The 16,005-nt window shown below is 37.6% G+C and overlaps 1 protein-coding gene across 1 annotated transcript; it reads left to right on the forward strand.

Annotated features, from left to right (window-relative positions):
* The first annotated feature begins 1,291 nt into the window (after positions 1-1,291).
* LOC113178243 (protein VCF2-like) lies at positions 1,292-15,765 on the forward strand. The gene is made up of 3 exons (XM_077794778.1): positions 1,292-1,413; positions 4,881-4,980; positions 15,538-15,765. The coding sequence occupies exons 1-3, from the start codon at positions 1,292-1,294 to the stop codon at positions 15,763-15,765; spliced, it is 450 nt and encodes a 149-aa protein (XP_077650904.1).
* The last annotated feature ends 240 nt before the right edge of the window (positions 15,766-16,005 follow it).

Consider the following 16,005-nt stretch of genomic DNA (forward strand, 5'->3'; position numbering starts at 1 on the left):
TATTCCAGTATGCAAAATGGCTGAATAGAGATAATGTTGTCTAGATTATAGAAGAGTCTGTTTTCTTAGTTTGAATAGAGTTGGGGCCACAATAATTCCCATCTAAAATGAAACTTAAAAACCCAACATCAAGAAAAATAAAACTGGGGCTAAAGATGTAGCTCAGTGGTAAAGCACTTGCCTCGCAGGCCCAAGGCCCTGGGTTTAATCCCTAGCACCACAAAAAGAAAGAAACAAAGAAAGAAAAACAAAACTAAAATGGAATTGCTACAACATGATTTCTATAAGGTTCATCTTTCAAAATAAAGTAGTTACTAGAATTTCACTCTATGTGAGACTAGAAGTTGAATTTAGAAGATAGAGATTTTAATGCAACAAATTTAAGAAATAAATATTTAGTAAATTAAAGGAAAATATGTTGGAAATTAGTTAAAACTGGGAAACCTCCACAAATAAATAAAACCAGTGCTCCCTGGGTGATTAAGCCTCAAGCTCATCTCTGCTGGTATTTGCAGACCCCTCTGAATCTGGGTCTCATACTCCATCCTACCCCTGTCTAGAGTTATCTGCTCCACAGCCTCAGCTATAGGGTCACCTAGCCCCTAGCCATCCTTCATGATAGCTCCCCTGGCTCCAGTGTAACCCCTTGGGGTCTCACTACACAGCAGGAACCAAGATCTGCTCCAAAAAGCTAAATTCCTAAACACCGAACTGCTGGCTTTACAGATAATAGTATAATCCAGTACAGATACATAGAGAACATGATAACAAAGGAGAAAATTATAACTGCAAAAGTCCATCCCTTAAGAAGATGGAAATGCACAGGATCCTGGTGAAGGGCTTGACCTCAAATAAGATCAACTCACTTCTTCCACAGATTACAAATATAGACTCAGTATTGTTGGAAGGCGGTAAGAGTTCCTATCTGGTTTTGTTTTCTCAAGGAAATATCAGAGAATATCATGAGAAGGGCTGCTGTTGGTAAAGTAGACAATAGAGAAGACACAGGCATGGCTGGGGCAGCCTGGCAGCAGATTCAAAACACCACCAGTCCTTCCTTTAACTGACAGTTAACGACCTCACTAGGAAAGAAAATGGAGGCCAACACAAAGCGAGAGACTGGCTACGACCTCACTGGGTTCCTACACGCAGGCCCAGAACCCGCCAATCCTAGACTAGCTTCCCCACCACCACCCCCAACTCCCCCCACCCCACCCCGCGCTCCTCAACCGCCTTTGAGCTGCGTCTTTTTCTTGATGGTGTTGCTGTGGATACGAGGGTGATACTAGAGATGGCTTCTGCGCTGGGGTCAGGTTGCCTGACCCACTTCTGGCGATACTGGACCATCCTTTGGTCTCGCTTGGCTTCTTCAGCCAATGTCTCCGAGTTCTCGGAAGATAAACAGCGGAATAGGTGGGTTTTTTCCTCCAAAGTTGGTGATAATTTTTCTCGCCGGCCTGGAGATGGCAGTGTTGCGTCGTACACTGGCTCTGAGCGGCTCTTCCCCCTCCCTTCGTGCTTGAAAAAAACGCCACGGAGCCTTTTTCTGGTGAACCGGCTGATTTTTCCTCTGTCTTGAGTCACACAGGACCTGAAGCTGTGAGTTGGTTGTGGCTTCTACTAGAGTCCCTCAGGAAAACTCACCATTTGGGAACAAAATCCTTTTGATTTTCAAATTAGCAATTCTCTGGAGGTTCTGTCTAGATTGTATTTCTCCTTCTCTGATCTTCTCTCTTTCCAGGTTGTCTTGGGGTTTTATGAACCTTTATCAACATATTTTTCATCCTTTATATGAGTCATTAAATCTTACTGTAGAACATTTGTTAGGTGGATAAAGAGTGTTAAAGAAAGCTAACCTTGTCCATGATTTATCACTAAGCCATAACCATTAATAATATCTTCTGATAAATTTGTTTAGAGGTTTTACACTCAGGAAGATGTATTTAAAACCAATAAAATTAATATTACATCGTGATTTCAACGCTCCACTTTATATATTCAGTTTTACGTTTTGAAAAATCATTTTCATATTATTGGTCACTTTTTTTTAAAGAAATGCAACCTATTGTAAAATGTTGAGAGTTTCAGTAAAACGAGTTCAAAACATTAAAATACTCAAAATATTATTATCCAAACACAATCATCACCAGACAGCTCTGTGAGGGCAGGAGTTGTTTTGTTTTGTTTTGTGTGTGTGTGTGTGTGTGTGTGTGTGTGTGTTTTCACTTTTTTATGGGGGGGTATACCTAGTTAAGTTGGTGATCAACAAACCTTGTGTAAGAAAATAATTAGCATTTCTATCCTATCATGTATATACGAATATATGCACCTACATTCATTTGTATGCATATGCATACACAAATGTTAAGTAGCTAATCAGCCCTGAATGGGGGAGAAGGTGAAGGATGGAGGAGGACAACTGAAAACCAGATTACCTTATCTGACAGGCAAGCACCTGGAAGGTGGGGGCCTGATATGTGGAAACCTCCCCAACCATAATTACATCCCATTAAGAAAAACCTTTGTTCTAAGATCATGTCACACTCTAGCAGATAGCCTAGACCGCTCATCACAAAATCTATCTGGATCCCCAGTCACCCTGGCAACCAAAATATCAAGACCCTCACAAAGAAAGCTTGCTGAGGGCAATTCGGTGGGAAATAACCCAAATAAGAGTGCAGGAAATTGAGGCAAAAACAGGGGAACTCAATTCCTTTAAAACTCTAAATCTGTGAGCAACAAATCATTCTGTCTTGGAGGTGATCCATGAAGTTCTTAGTCAAAAGTCAAAATATGGATGTGGGTGTGACTTTAAAGGAAAGTCCCTGGGACCCCCAATAAAACTAGAGGGCAAAAGGACACACCATCCTTCACCATCCTTCACTATGAGAAGACCCACTGTCTCCCTTGAGAGTGTCCCCTTTTCCTATGTTTTCTAATAAACTCATGCCTACTATCTGAGAGACACATCTGAAATGTTTCTGGCCTGATCTCAAAGAACCAGTGAAGAGAGGGCCTCAGCAACTGCCTCAGCTTTGAAGCAGGGCTAGTGCCCTGTAACACATGTGTACACATAGATACAAATATATATAAAAATCGATTTTACTGCATTTAGCTGGTTCATTTGTCTTAGTGAAGGCCATTTAGGAAGCTCGTAGCAGACTCAGGACAAAGCTTGAATCTCCAGATTCACAGGTCTTCCTTTATTCCATAATAATCTCAATGAACATTAAATGAATAAGATATGTAGTATGTAATCCCCTTTGTAGATATGATAGATTTTTTAATTATTGCTCCATGTTTTGATCAGCTGTTAATATTGCATGTCTTTCCACAAGGATCCTGCCATGGCTCAAGTGAATTCATAAAACTGAGATTCGGGAAGATATCCTAACATTATTTAGTACAGTGGTAAAAAGCTAGTAAACCTGACCTGCTGCATTTAGCTTGTGTCATGTAATGAAGACCTTAGGATATGAAGAATGCAGTAATTATGAATTTAGGAGCCAAATTATGAACGTATTGGAATTAAGAACATGGTAATTTGACAGCAGACAGTATGTGTGAAACAAGTATGCTCTGGCTGCAAAGGACTTTCACTTCCCAAGTCTAGTTAAAAGTGCCAGAACATCCTTTATCATGGGGTGGGAGGACCCATGTGTACTATAAAAAATTTCCTTGGAAATAACATCGTAGACAAGTAATCTGAATGCATATATACTGGCAACTTCTTTATCATAAAGGGATTGTTTGATTTGGACATGCAGTCTTTTACCATTTTTTACATCCTGAAGGCTCACATGGAGGGTGTTGGGACAGGACTCAAGACAACTTTCCTTCCAGTTCCAGTTCTACCAGCCTTACTTATTTTTGCTATCTGAGTCACTTTGTTTCTCTGATCTTGCTATTTCTTCAACTATAAGACAGTAGGTCAGGCTTAATAAATGGATGGCTGGGAGGCAGATTCAGGCACAGGAACTCCTATATTTCCTATTATACATTGCTTTTCTTAAAAAGAAAAGATAAAATAAATGAGTTTAATTTTTTTTTAAAAAAAGTTGAGATCATTGGACTACCTGAAATACAGTTTCCCACAGATGACAGTTGAAGAGTAAAGAAGTTATGAAAATGAGTTGTCTCAGCCATCCTCAGGAGTACCAAACAGTAAAAAGAAATGTCAAAGTAGATGGTAGGACAGAATGTGTGATGAGTTACAGGGTATTTACCAGAATTATGATGTAAAACACTGCAATCTGATTGCTTACTGAGACTTCAGGCTAAAGATGTAATCTTACCAACCATTAAAAATATGTTGAAAAATGAATGTTTTAAAGATGTCATTAGCCACAATCTCATGGTAACAGTCAATTGAAGTAACCACTATGTCATAATAGTTGCTGATATAGCAACGGTAGTATCTTAACAGCACAAAGGGAATGTCTCTTTAGTATCTCTACACCATTTCATAAGAGCTTTAATAGCAAATAGACACTAGAAGCTACACAGTCTTAAGAGTTATCATATGGAGGGGGTTAAAATCATGTAACCTGGAACTGTAATTTCAGAGAATAAAGGCAATGAATGTGTTTAGGTAAATTTTGAAAACTTGGCCATAAAACTCTTTGTGTGTTTATTTGCAAGCATCAGTGACTTCTGAAACTCATCTAGGGAAACTAAGAGCTTGAATATGCGTAATGTTCCTGTTTTGGGTTTTTCTTCTGTTTGCCTTGGGATGTATCTACAGCTGTAAATCTATTTAAGCAGCAGATACAGACATAATTTCTCAGTCATGATGTAAAAAATATGTCTTAGCAAAGGCTTACAATTTAGGTGTTCAAAAGATCAATATATTTTCCTCACCCTTTGCAATCTCTTTGCAGGAAAAGGAAAAGAGATGGAAACCAAGAAGACAACCATCACTACTTCCATTCCAAAAGGACTCGGAGAAACCTTCTCTTTCAGGATTCTCAAGATAAAGAGGTAGGAAGTATGGTCAGATAGCCTCTCTATTTCATTCATTTCCTAAACTAAATGATTCAGTTAGATCTCTGCAATGAGAAGATTATTTTTCCAAGAAAGCATTTTAAAAACATTGTTTCTTCAATGCAGAGGTTTCTGAGCCTCAGATATTCAGCAATGATTATCAGTATCCTACAGAAAGATGGAGAGGAAAAACAGATTTTGCTAAACGCAATCAGTAGGAATTAAGCCCTAGACATTTTTTCTACTCATATAAGACATAAAAATTTTACTGCCCTTATGTTAGATGGAAAATATATTTTCAAGCACATATGTTATTAAATAAAATATAATTCTTGATTCCTCCTTGGAAAAAGTGAAAATGCAGTTGAGGGGTGGTTGTAGTGATTTTGCAAAACTTGAACAGTGCTGGAATTGAAGAGTTTGAATTTTAATTTCAGGAGACTTAACCTTAATGACTTGTGTTCATTAGTAAGGTTTTCCTTCAGTTGAGATATAGCTTACCAGTAAAGTATTAAAAGAGAATTTTAAAGATTTTCTCAATGAATCCTGTTAGTTTATGACTAAGTATTGCTTACTTTTAGTGTTCATGAGCAAGAGATGAAAGGATTACTAATTCATGCCCTCCTCCTGGGACTTAGACACAGGTAGAGATATTTCCATATCCTGGGCAGCCACTGGATGGGTAAAATTACATAAATCATGTGATTTATTCTCTTGGCTGATGGACTTATTACATATAGTGACGTGTATGAACAGTCCACTTTATTTTTAATGTTTACACCTTCAAACTTATAGCACCACTTTTTCAATAAATCTGTCTCTGAGGAGATCAGTATAAGATTTCTAGTAGTGCAAACATGAAGACCCAAGAAATATATATTTCTGTTTTTCTTTCCAGGAATATTGATTTCATAGTGTTTTTCTGATTACTGAGTGGTACAAAACATGAGAGTGAAAAATTATGTAGATATAAAAACCAGTGACTTACTGAACAAAGTGCCACCAAAAATGTTTGTCTCCTGCTGATATAGAAAAGGATTTGGTGTCCTAATGGGGGAATTCCAAGGAAGCAGCACAAATGTGAGAAAAATGAAAACAGGGCCCTGCACACACATAGAATCAGAGTTCTAGGAATCCTTGATTTTTCACAACTAGTAAACTGTCTCCTGGTCATTTCATTACTTAAGGTAGTATAAATTCAGAAGATAATAGAAACATTTGATGGGTTTTTGAAATCACTTTTCTATTGGATTCTTAGTAGTCATTCTCATCACCCTTGACTACATGCATTCCAAGAGAAAGAAGTGCTCTGGGAGATTTTGGGGGTGGAGCTTTTGTTCGGTCAAAAAATGGGCTTTGATGAGCTGGTAAACACTTGGAATTCAATGTCTGGTCCAACATCTTCTTGTGAGAGAAACTAAACCACTGAAAGCATAGTTAATTTAACCCATCAGTACAGAGATGCTAAAACATGAATATCACTGCCTTGTTGATTTGGAAAGTGGTTGTAATTTACTGGCCTAACTAATTTGGAATCTCAAGCTTCATAGGATTCCACAGTTTCAGTGGTATTAGGGAGCAGGAGCCTGTCAGTTTAACTGTGTTGGAACTTTGGAGCACATACTTCAAGTGTTATAATGAATTTCTTTGGGATTATTGGTTTCAGCTAATCTAGGTTCTTCAGATGACTTTGAATAAGACTCATATTACAATTACAGGGATGCAGTATGTACTGAGTGGATTTTGTTTTTCTGTTGGGGTTCATAAAAATAAATAGCTCTGAGGTATAGGGAATGGAGAGAGGAGCAAGGACCTGAAAGAAAGCAAAATCCTGGGTTCACCTGCTTTTACAATTAGGAGGCATTATGCATCGCAATGTATCATAAATATGAACGTGAATTCCTATTCTGTTTTATGAAGATATTCTATAATCGGTATTCTTTTTTTTTATTATTGGTCGTTCAAAACATTACATAGTTCTTAATACATCATATTTCACAGTTTGATTCAGGTGGGTTATGAACTCCCAATTTTACCCCGTATACAGATTGCTGTATCACATCAGTTACCCTTAAACATTACATAGTTCTTAATACATCATATTTCACAGTTTGATTCAGGTGGGTTATGAACTCCCAATTTTACCCCATATACAGATTGCTGTATCACATCAGTTACCCTTCCATTGATTGACATATTGCCTTTCTCGTGTCTGATGTATTCTGCTGTCTGTCCTATTCTCTACTATCCCCCCTCCCCTCTCCTCCCCTCCCCTCCCCTCCCATTTTCTCTCTCTACCCCTTCTACTGTAAATCATTTCTTCCCTTTGTATTATCTTGTCTTACCCCTCCTTTCCTCTTATATGTCATTTTGTATAACCCTGAGGATTGCCTTCTATTTCCATGCAATTTCCCTTCTCACTCCCTTTCCCACCCACCTCTCGTCCCTGTTTAATGTACATCTTCTACTCAAGCTCTTTGTCCCTACCCTGTCCTTGTTTACTCCCCTTATATCAAAGGAGTCATTTGGTATTTGTTTTTTAAAGATTGACTAGCTTCACTTAGCATAATCTGCTCTAATGCCATCCATTTCCCTCCAAATTCTATGATTTTGTCATTTTTTACTGCAGAATAATACTCCATTGTGTATAAATGCCACATTTTTTTATCCACTCATCTATTGAAGGGCATCTAGGCTGATTCCACAATCTTGCTATGGTGAATTGTGTTGCTATGAACATCGATGTAGCAGTGTCCCTGTAGCATGCTCTTTTTAGGTCTTTTGGGAATAGACCGAGAAGGGGAATAGCTGGGTCAAATGGTGGATCCATTCCCAGCTTTCCAAGAAATCTCCATACTGCTTTCCAAATTGGCTGCACCAATTTGCAGTCCCACCAGCAATGAACAAGAGTGCCCTTTTCCCCGCATCCTCTCCAGCACTTATTGTTGTCTGACTTCCTAATGGCTGCCAATCTTACTGGAGTGAGATGGTATCTTAGGGTAGTTTTGATTTGCATTTCTCTGACTGCTAGTGATGGTGAGCATTTTTTCATGTACTTATTGATTGATTGTATGTCCTCCTCTGAGAAGTGTCTGTTCAGGTCCTTGGCCCATTTATTGATTGGGTTATTTGTTATCTTATTGTCTAATTTTTTGAGTTCTTTGTATATTCTGGTTATTAGGGCTCTATCTGAAGTGTGCGGAGTAAAGATTTGTTCCCAGGATGTAGGCTCCCTGTTTATCTCTCTTATTGTTTCTTTTGCTGAGAAAAAACTTTTTAGTTTGAGTAAGTCCCATTTGTTGATTCTAGTTGTTAACTCTTGCGCTATGGGTGTCCTATTGAGGAATTTGGAGCCTGATCCCACAGTATGTAGATCATAACCAACTTTTTCTTCTATCAGATGCCATGTCTCTGATTTAATATCAAGCTCCTTGATCCATTTTGAGTTAACTTTTGTGGATGGTGAGAGATAGGGATTCAGATTCATTTTGATGCAAATGGATTTCCAGTTTTCCCAGCACCATTTGTTGAAGATGCTATCCTTCCGCCATTGCATGCTTTTAGCCCCTTTATCAAATATAAGATAGTTGTAGTTTTGTGGATTGGTTACTGTATCCTCTATTCTGTACCATTGGTCCACCCACCTGTTTTGGTACCAGTACCATGCTGTTTTTGTTACTATTGCTCTGTAGTATAGTTTGAAGTCTGGTATCGCTATACCGCCTGATTCACACTTCCTGCTTAGCATTGTTTTTGCTATTCTGGGTCTTTTATTATTCCATATGAATTTCATGATTCTCTTTTCTATTTCTGCAAGAAATGCTGTTGGGATTTTGATTGGCATTGCATTGAACTTATAGAGAACTTTTGGTAATATTGCCATTTTGATGATGTTAGTTCTGCCTATCCATGAGCAGGGTATATTTTTCCATCTTCTAAGGTCTTCTTCTATAACTTTCTTTAGGGTTCTGTAATTTTCATTGTATAAATCTTTCACCTCTTTTGTTAGGTTGATTCCCAAGTATTTTATTTTTTGGGGGGATATTGTGAATGGAGTAGTTGTCCTCATTTCCCTTTCAGAGGATTTGTCGCTGATATACAGGAATGCCTTTGATTTATGCGTGTTGATCTTATATCCTGCCACTTTGCTGAATTCATTTATTAGCTCTAATAGCTTCTTTGTAGACCCTTTTGGGTCTGCTAGGTATAGAATCATATCATCTGCAAACAGTGATAATTTAAGTTCTTCTTTTCCTATTTTTATGCCTTTAATTTCTTTCGTCTGTCTAATTGCTCTGGCCAGTGTTTCAAGGACTATGTTGAACAGAAGTGGTGAGAGAGGGCATCCCTGTCTTGTACCCGATCTTAGTGGGAATGCCTTCAATTTTTCTCCATTCAGAGTGATGCTGGCCTGTGGCTTATCATAAATGGCTTTTACAATGTTGAGGTATGATCCAGTTATCCCTAATTTTTCTAGAGTTTTGAACATAAAGGGATGCTGTACTTTGTCGAATGCTTTTTCTGCATCTATCGAGATGATCATATGGTTCTTATTTTTAAGTCTATTGATGTGGTGAATAACATTTATTGATTTCCGTATATTGAACCAGCCTTGCCTCCCAGGGATGAATCCTACTTGATCATGGTGTATAATTTTTTTGATATGTATTTGAATCCGATTCGCCAGAATTTTATTGAGGATTTTTGCGTCAAGGTTCATTAGAGATATTGGTCTGTAGTTTTCTTTCTTTGAAGTGTCTTTGTCTGGTTTCGGAATCAGGGTGATGTTGGCCTCGTAGAACGAATTTGGAAGTTCTCCCTCTTTTTCTATTTCCTGAAATAGCTTGAAAAGTATTGTTGTTAGTTCCTCTTTAAAGGTTTTGTAAAACTCTGCTGTATACCCATCCGGTCCTGGGCTTTTCTTAGTTGGTAATCTTTTGATGGTTTCTTCTATTTCCTCTATTGTTATTGGTCTGTTTAGGTTGTCTATGTCCTCCTGACTCAATCTGGGCAGATCATAAGACTTAAGGAATTTATCTATGCCTTCACTATCTTCTATTTTATTGGAGTATAAGGATTCAAAATAATTTCTGATTATCATCTGTATTTCTGAAGTGTCTGTTGTGATATTGCCTTTTTCATCCCGTATGCTAGTAATTTGGGTTCTCTCTCTTCTTCTCTTCGTTAGCATGGCTAAGGGTCTGTCAATTTTATTTATTTTTTCAAAAAACCAACTTTTAGTTTTGTCGATTTTTTCAATTGTTTCTTTTGTTTCAATTTCATTAATTTCAGCTCTGATTTTAATTATTTCTTGCCTTCTACTTCTTTTGCTGTTGTTTTGCTCTTCTTTTTCTAGGATTTTGAGATGAAGTATGAGATCATTTATTTGTTGTTTTTTTCTTTTTTTGAGGAATGAACTCCAAGCAATGAATTTTCCTCTTAGAACTGCTTTCAATGTGTCCCATAGATTCCGATATGTTGTGTCTGTGTTTTCATTTGACTCTAGGAAGTTTTTAATTTCCTCCTTAATGTCTTCTAGAACCCATTGATCATTAAGCAACCTATTGTTCATTCTCCAGGTGATGCTTGATTTTTCCTTCCTTCTTTTATCATTGATTTTCAGTTTCATTCCATTATGATCAGATAAGATGCATGGTATTATCTCTACCCCTTTATATTGTCTAAGAGTTGCCCTGTGACATAATATATGGTCTATTTTTGAGAAGGTTCCATGTGCTGCTGAGAAAAAAGTGTAATTACTTGATGTTGGGTGGTATAGTCTATATATGTCAATTAAGTCTAGGTTATTAATTATGTTATTGAGTTCTATAGTTTCCTTATTTAACTTTTGTTTGGAAGATCTGTCCAGTGGTGAGAGAGGTGTATTAAAGTCTCCCATGATTATTGTATGGTGGTCTATTAGACTCTTGAACTTGAGGAGCGTTTGCTTGATGAACATAGCAGCACCGTTGTTTGGGGCATATATATTTATGATTGTTATGTCTTGTTGGTGTATGGTTCCCTTGAGCAGTATGAAGTGTACTTCTTTATCCCTTTTGTATAATCGGTATTCTTACTTACTGCTTCAGTTAATCACACCGTTTCTCCCACTAGCCTGCTAAGGTGCTCACTCCACTTTCAAGCTAACCTTGTGTCTCTCTTGTGTCTTTTCACTCACCTTTATTCCAAGCTGAAATCTGCATTCACTTCCTCTTATTTCACTGTCTTCTCAATGTTGATCTGAGCTGATCTCTGAATTGCAAATAGCTGTCCCTGCAGACTTCTTAGCATGGCATACAAGGACCCTGATGACATAGCCATTTCTTCTCCTGCATATTTTGTCTCCCAGTCTCTCTTCTCTGGGAGGCACCAGCCACAACATGGTACTAAATTCGTCTCCTCAAGTAATCTTCTTCCAGCTTGTGGTCTTCTTCTTCTCCCCATTGGTCTCCACCCTACAAGGCCTATTTCAGGTGCCTTTCATTTTAAGAAACCTCCCCTTTCTCTAGAATGCAATGCATTCTTTGCTGCATTCTGCATTTGCTGCATTCCCCTTCATTGGAAATAAATACAGTGCTGTCATTTTCTAAGCATTCTCCTTGATTTGGCTCAGGAACTACCTATTGAATCCCTACATAGTCCTGGCAAAGTTCATCCTTGCACACAGATATGCAAGTACCTGTTCAGACAATGGTTGGAGATCAGAATGAATTGTACCTACTCAAGAGCCTTTCAGAAGTGGGGCCCTGACATTTAACTGTGAGTCCAACTGACAAAAAGCCCCACATGTGATTCTGCTACTTATCCCAAATAGAATATGGCAAATCTCTGCTGGCCTCAAAGCATCTCTGCTGATGGGGTAAACATGTAGATTTCATTACGGCCCCAATACACCTAAATTCCCAACTTTGCACACAGACCTGGGCCCTAGGATTTCTGTGATGTGCCTTTGTGAATTTTGCTTGCTGAGCTGTCCTTCTTCAGAGTCTTCACGGATGTGATAATATTTTGCCACATACATGAATTTATGAGGACTTCTATACTATATTTGCCTTGCACAGAGATCAGCATTAAGTGTATATTTTTAAATCAGAGAAGAAAAGCAGTGATCTTTGTAGCTGTCCAGTCGGATAGGCATTCTGATGAGAAGTTTTTATGAGCACTTAAGAGAAGGATGAGAAGGATTCCTATTTTATGAGTCTTTCTCCATCATGAAGCCTTTAGTATCTCATTCATCCTGGTAAAAAAATGTTTCCTTTCTTAAATCAAGCTTAGCAAGGTTAAATGATTCTTAATAAAGACTGAAGTTATGACAGTTAAAACCATATACTGTTAAGGAGCAAACATTTTCTCTCAATAAATCTGAGAGTAAAACAATTCATGCAGCTGGATATCTCTCAGGAAGGACATTCACAAAGGTAAAGTGCAACAAAGCCCAGATTATCTGGTATGGGCTATGTTTATTACATAGATTGCACTCTTGGACTAGGTGATGTTATTGTATATGAGCTTTAGATGTTCTTTAGTAGTTTAAAGAAGAATAAACTTTCTTCCTAAAAATCCCATTTATAGCATAACAGTTCATTAAAACTCTTGGCACCGATTTCAGAAGTGACTGAATTATAAAGCAGATTTTCCTTGGTGTTATAGTAGCATACTGTAGTTTACTTATGAATAAAATCTTATTCTTCCCCAAAGTAATAGATCTGTTGTACATGAGTTAGAATTTGAGGATACCCCCAAAATAAAACTAAAAAATATTTGAAATCTTTAACAACATGTTGTTAAGATTTACACATTCACCAGAATTTATTTTTATTGGTTCTGGAGATTTACCCCAGGGGCCACTGAGCCACATCCCCAGTTTTTCTTTTATTAAAAAAATTTATTCTTTAATTTTTGAGACAGGATCTCACTAGGTTGCTGAGGCTTGCTTTGAATTTGTGATCCTTGTGCCTCAGCCTCCTGACCTTTTGGAATTACATATGTGAACCACCATATCCAGCCAGAAGAAATGTTTTAAAACTACATGAAAATCTACATGCACTGATTTCCATCTTCCCAAATGATGTTGGAGACATCTTTTCATGTCAGGAAAATACAACTACATCATCATTTTAAAATGCTTTGAAAAGTCTATTGTATGAGAGTCTCAGTGCAGTTTAACTACTGTACTGTTTTTGAAGCTTTACTGATTCTTATTTTCATTTATTAAAAAAAATTTATGTGGGCTGGGGTGTAGCTCAGTGGTAGAGATTTGCCTAGCATATGCAAGGCCCTGCATTCCATCCACAGCAGCACAAAAAAACTGCTGATGTTATAGTAATATGTCAATGAACAGTTGTAGTTATGTCTACACAAATAAGGTAAAAAGAAAACTGTTTAAGTCGCACAGATATTGGAGAGATCCAGTTTTTATTCACAATGATTCTAAAGAATTCTATTCTCCCTATGCATTTTACTGTATTATTCACCTTTCTCATCATGGTGTCACCTTAATGACGTGGTAAACTAGATGTTTGTAATGTGAGACAAAAATTGAAGCTAGATGCAGTGGCGCACACCTGTAATCCCAGTGGGTCTGGAAGCTGAGGCAGGAGGATCAAGAGCACAAAACCAGCCTCAGCAAACTATACAGGCACTTAGCAACTCAGCAAGACCCTGTATTTAAGTAAAATATTAAAATGGGCTAGAGATGTGGCTCAGTGGTTAAGCACCTCTGGGTTCAATCCTGAGTACAAAAAAAAAAAAAATCCAAACTTGAATTTATTGGAAATGATTTCTAGTTCTTATCTTATTTTTCAGACAATACTTAAAAGAAAAAGCAATTCAGAAAGCCAATTGAGTGGAAACCAGATGTATGTGGTGGGTTGTTTATCCAATATATTAGCTTACTTAATTTTTGAAAATTTACAATTAAACCACATTGTTACAATGGAGTTCCAGATTTTTACTTTCATGGTTAGGAAAATAATTGGTTAATATTCTTTTGGAATTGTTTTGACAACTAGTCCTTATGTCTGTTTTAAAGCCCTTGCTAACAATTTTCACATGTGGCTTCATTTACCCTTCTTAACATAGGAATCTACTTGCATAAAGAGCAACATAGGATGCTCATCAAATCTTCTGGGCAATGTAGTGTATAACTTAAGATGAGTAGCTCTAAATGACGATTCTTGGTATAAAATTTGTTACTGCTAACTTTGGAAAGGATGACCTTGTGAGAAGTACAATACTAACATTGTTAAATATCATAATTCAGATTGGCGTTGCCATGAATTATTCCTTTGGGAATCCTAACATTGAAAGGCAAAAAATTATTGACGATAATTGGGTTCAGGGATCCCTGAGTAGCTTCTGTGAGAAAACAAAGATTGTGAGTGATATTATTTCAATGTACAACAACATTTTTTTTCTTTTTTGTAATTTAACCCAGGACATTTAACCAGTGAATCACATCTCCAGTCCGTTTTATTTTTATGTTTTTAATTTTGAGACAAGGTCATATTAAGTTGCTAAAGGCTGCACTCACTAAGTTGGTGAAGCTAGCTTTCAACTTATGATCCTCCTACCTCAGCTTCTCATGCAGCTGGTATTATAGGCATGTACCACTATGCCCAGCTATGAAAAACAATATTAAGAGCAAAGAGACACAAACAAAACCAAGTCCACAGATAGAAGATCTATGAATGCAGAGTACCACAAAGGCCAACTGTAAACCTAAATTTCATTTTTAAAAAATGTCCACAGCCTGTCACCACACATGTGGATCTTGACTTGATAAAGGAAGAATGTATATATCCACACATGTGGATCTTGACTTGATAAAGGAAGAATGTATATATCCACCATCAGGAGACGTGTGCAGAGTTATCACATATTTGCATGTACATGTGGATATATGAATGTGAATGAATATATGTATCAAACAATTTATGTCTTGCATCTTAACCCACAGTCTGTCTTACATTTTATGGCCTTAATTTTGCTTTCTCTCTTTTGGGATTGAACTCAGGGGTACTTGACCACTGGCCCACATTGTGAGGGCTATTTTGTATTTTATTTAAAGACAGAGTCTCACTCAGTAGCTTAGCACCTCACTTTTGCTGAGGCTGGCTTTGAAGTTGCGATCCTCCTGCCTCAGCCTCCCGTGCCGCTGGGATTATAGGCATGTGTCATCATGCCCAGCCAATTGGTGATTTCCCTTGGAGGAAGAGAAAGTACTTCTCTGATGTTTGGAATGAATGGTACAAGCAGGAGCTGAGGATATATGGAAGGATTTGGAATTAGAAGGCCTTTGTCCTCACCCTATCATTTCCTAGCTATGGGACTTGGGCATATCAGAGATCTGTTTCCTCATCTGTAACATGGGAGTGTTAACCCTAGCTTTATTCATAAGTTTGATGTGAGGGTGGAATTAACTACCATCAGGGACTGTACTTTCTAAACCTTTAAGCCTTGTATAGACTTTGATGCTGCAATTCTCCAAGGTGAATATAAAACAAATGTGACTGTGGCATAATAGTGAACCTATTTCTACCTTTCTATTTACAGTATTCAAGCAGTGTTACTGAAAGGAACATCAGCAGCATTCATAGCCCAGAGAGAGCAGGTGGACCAGAAAGCAACATAAATCGGATTGCTGCTGAACACGACCTGAGCACCTGTCAGTTCTTGCATGAGGAGAATATGCTGTCCCAAGGTCCTTACTACCAAATTAATCAGATCTTGAAGGAAGCTCACTTCTACAGCTTACAACAGCGAGGACAGCCCCCAACCTGATGAACTAGGAGCCCGTTATTCCAACTTAAAATGTGTTTATAAAAGCAATTGCATACACACGAAAAAGATCTTTTGAGGTTTCTGTCTATATTTTAATGACAGGCTTATGGGCCAATTTTGTTGCACCCATGCAATTTCAAAAAGGCTTTAATAAAATGCTTATGATATTCTTTTCAAGTTGGGTGTCAAATTCACATTAAAGTAACAATATGAGGAATCCTCACCTACGCATTAAATCCA

This window comes from Urocitellus parryii, unplaced genomic scaffold, assembly GCF_045843805.1.
Source record: "Urocitellus parryii isolate mUroPar1 unplaced genomic scaffold, mUroPar1.hap1 Scaffold_440, whole genome shotgun sequence".
Classification (NCBI taxonomy): Eukaryota; Metazoa; Chordata; class Mammalia; order Rodentia; family Sciuridae; genus Urocitellus; species Urocitellus parryii.

What these genes read in the sequence shown, in the direction of transcription:
- LOC113178243 (XM_077794778.1), top strand. Translation starts at nt 1,292, where the DNA reads ATGGCTTCTGCGCTGGGGTCAGGTTGCCTGACCCACTTCTGGCGATAC. An exon ending in GAAGATAAACAGCGGAATAG is followed by an intron (nt 1,414 to 4,880) that starts GTGGGTTTTTTC and finishes ATCTCTTTGCAG; the next exon opens with GAAAAGGAAAAGAGATGGAA. An exon ending in AGGATTCTCAAGATAAAGAG is followed by an intron (nt 4,981 to 15,537) that starts GTAGGAAGTATG and finishes TTCTATTTACAG; the next exon opens with TATTCAAGCAGTGTTACTGA.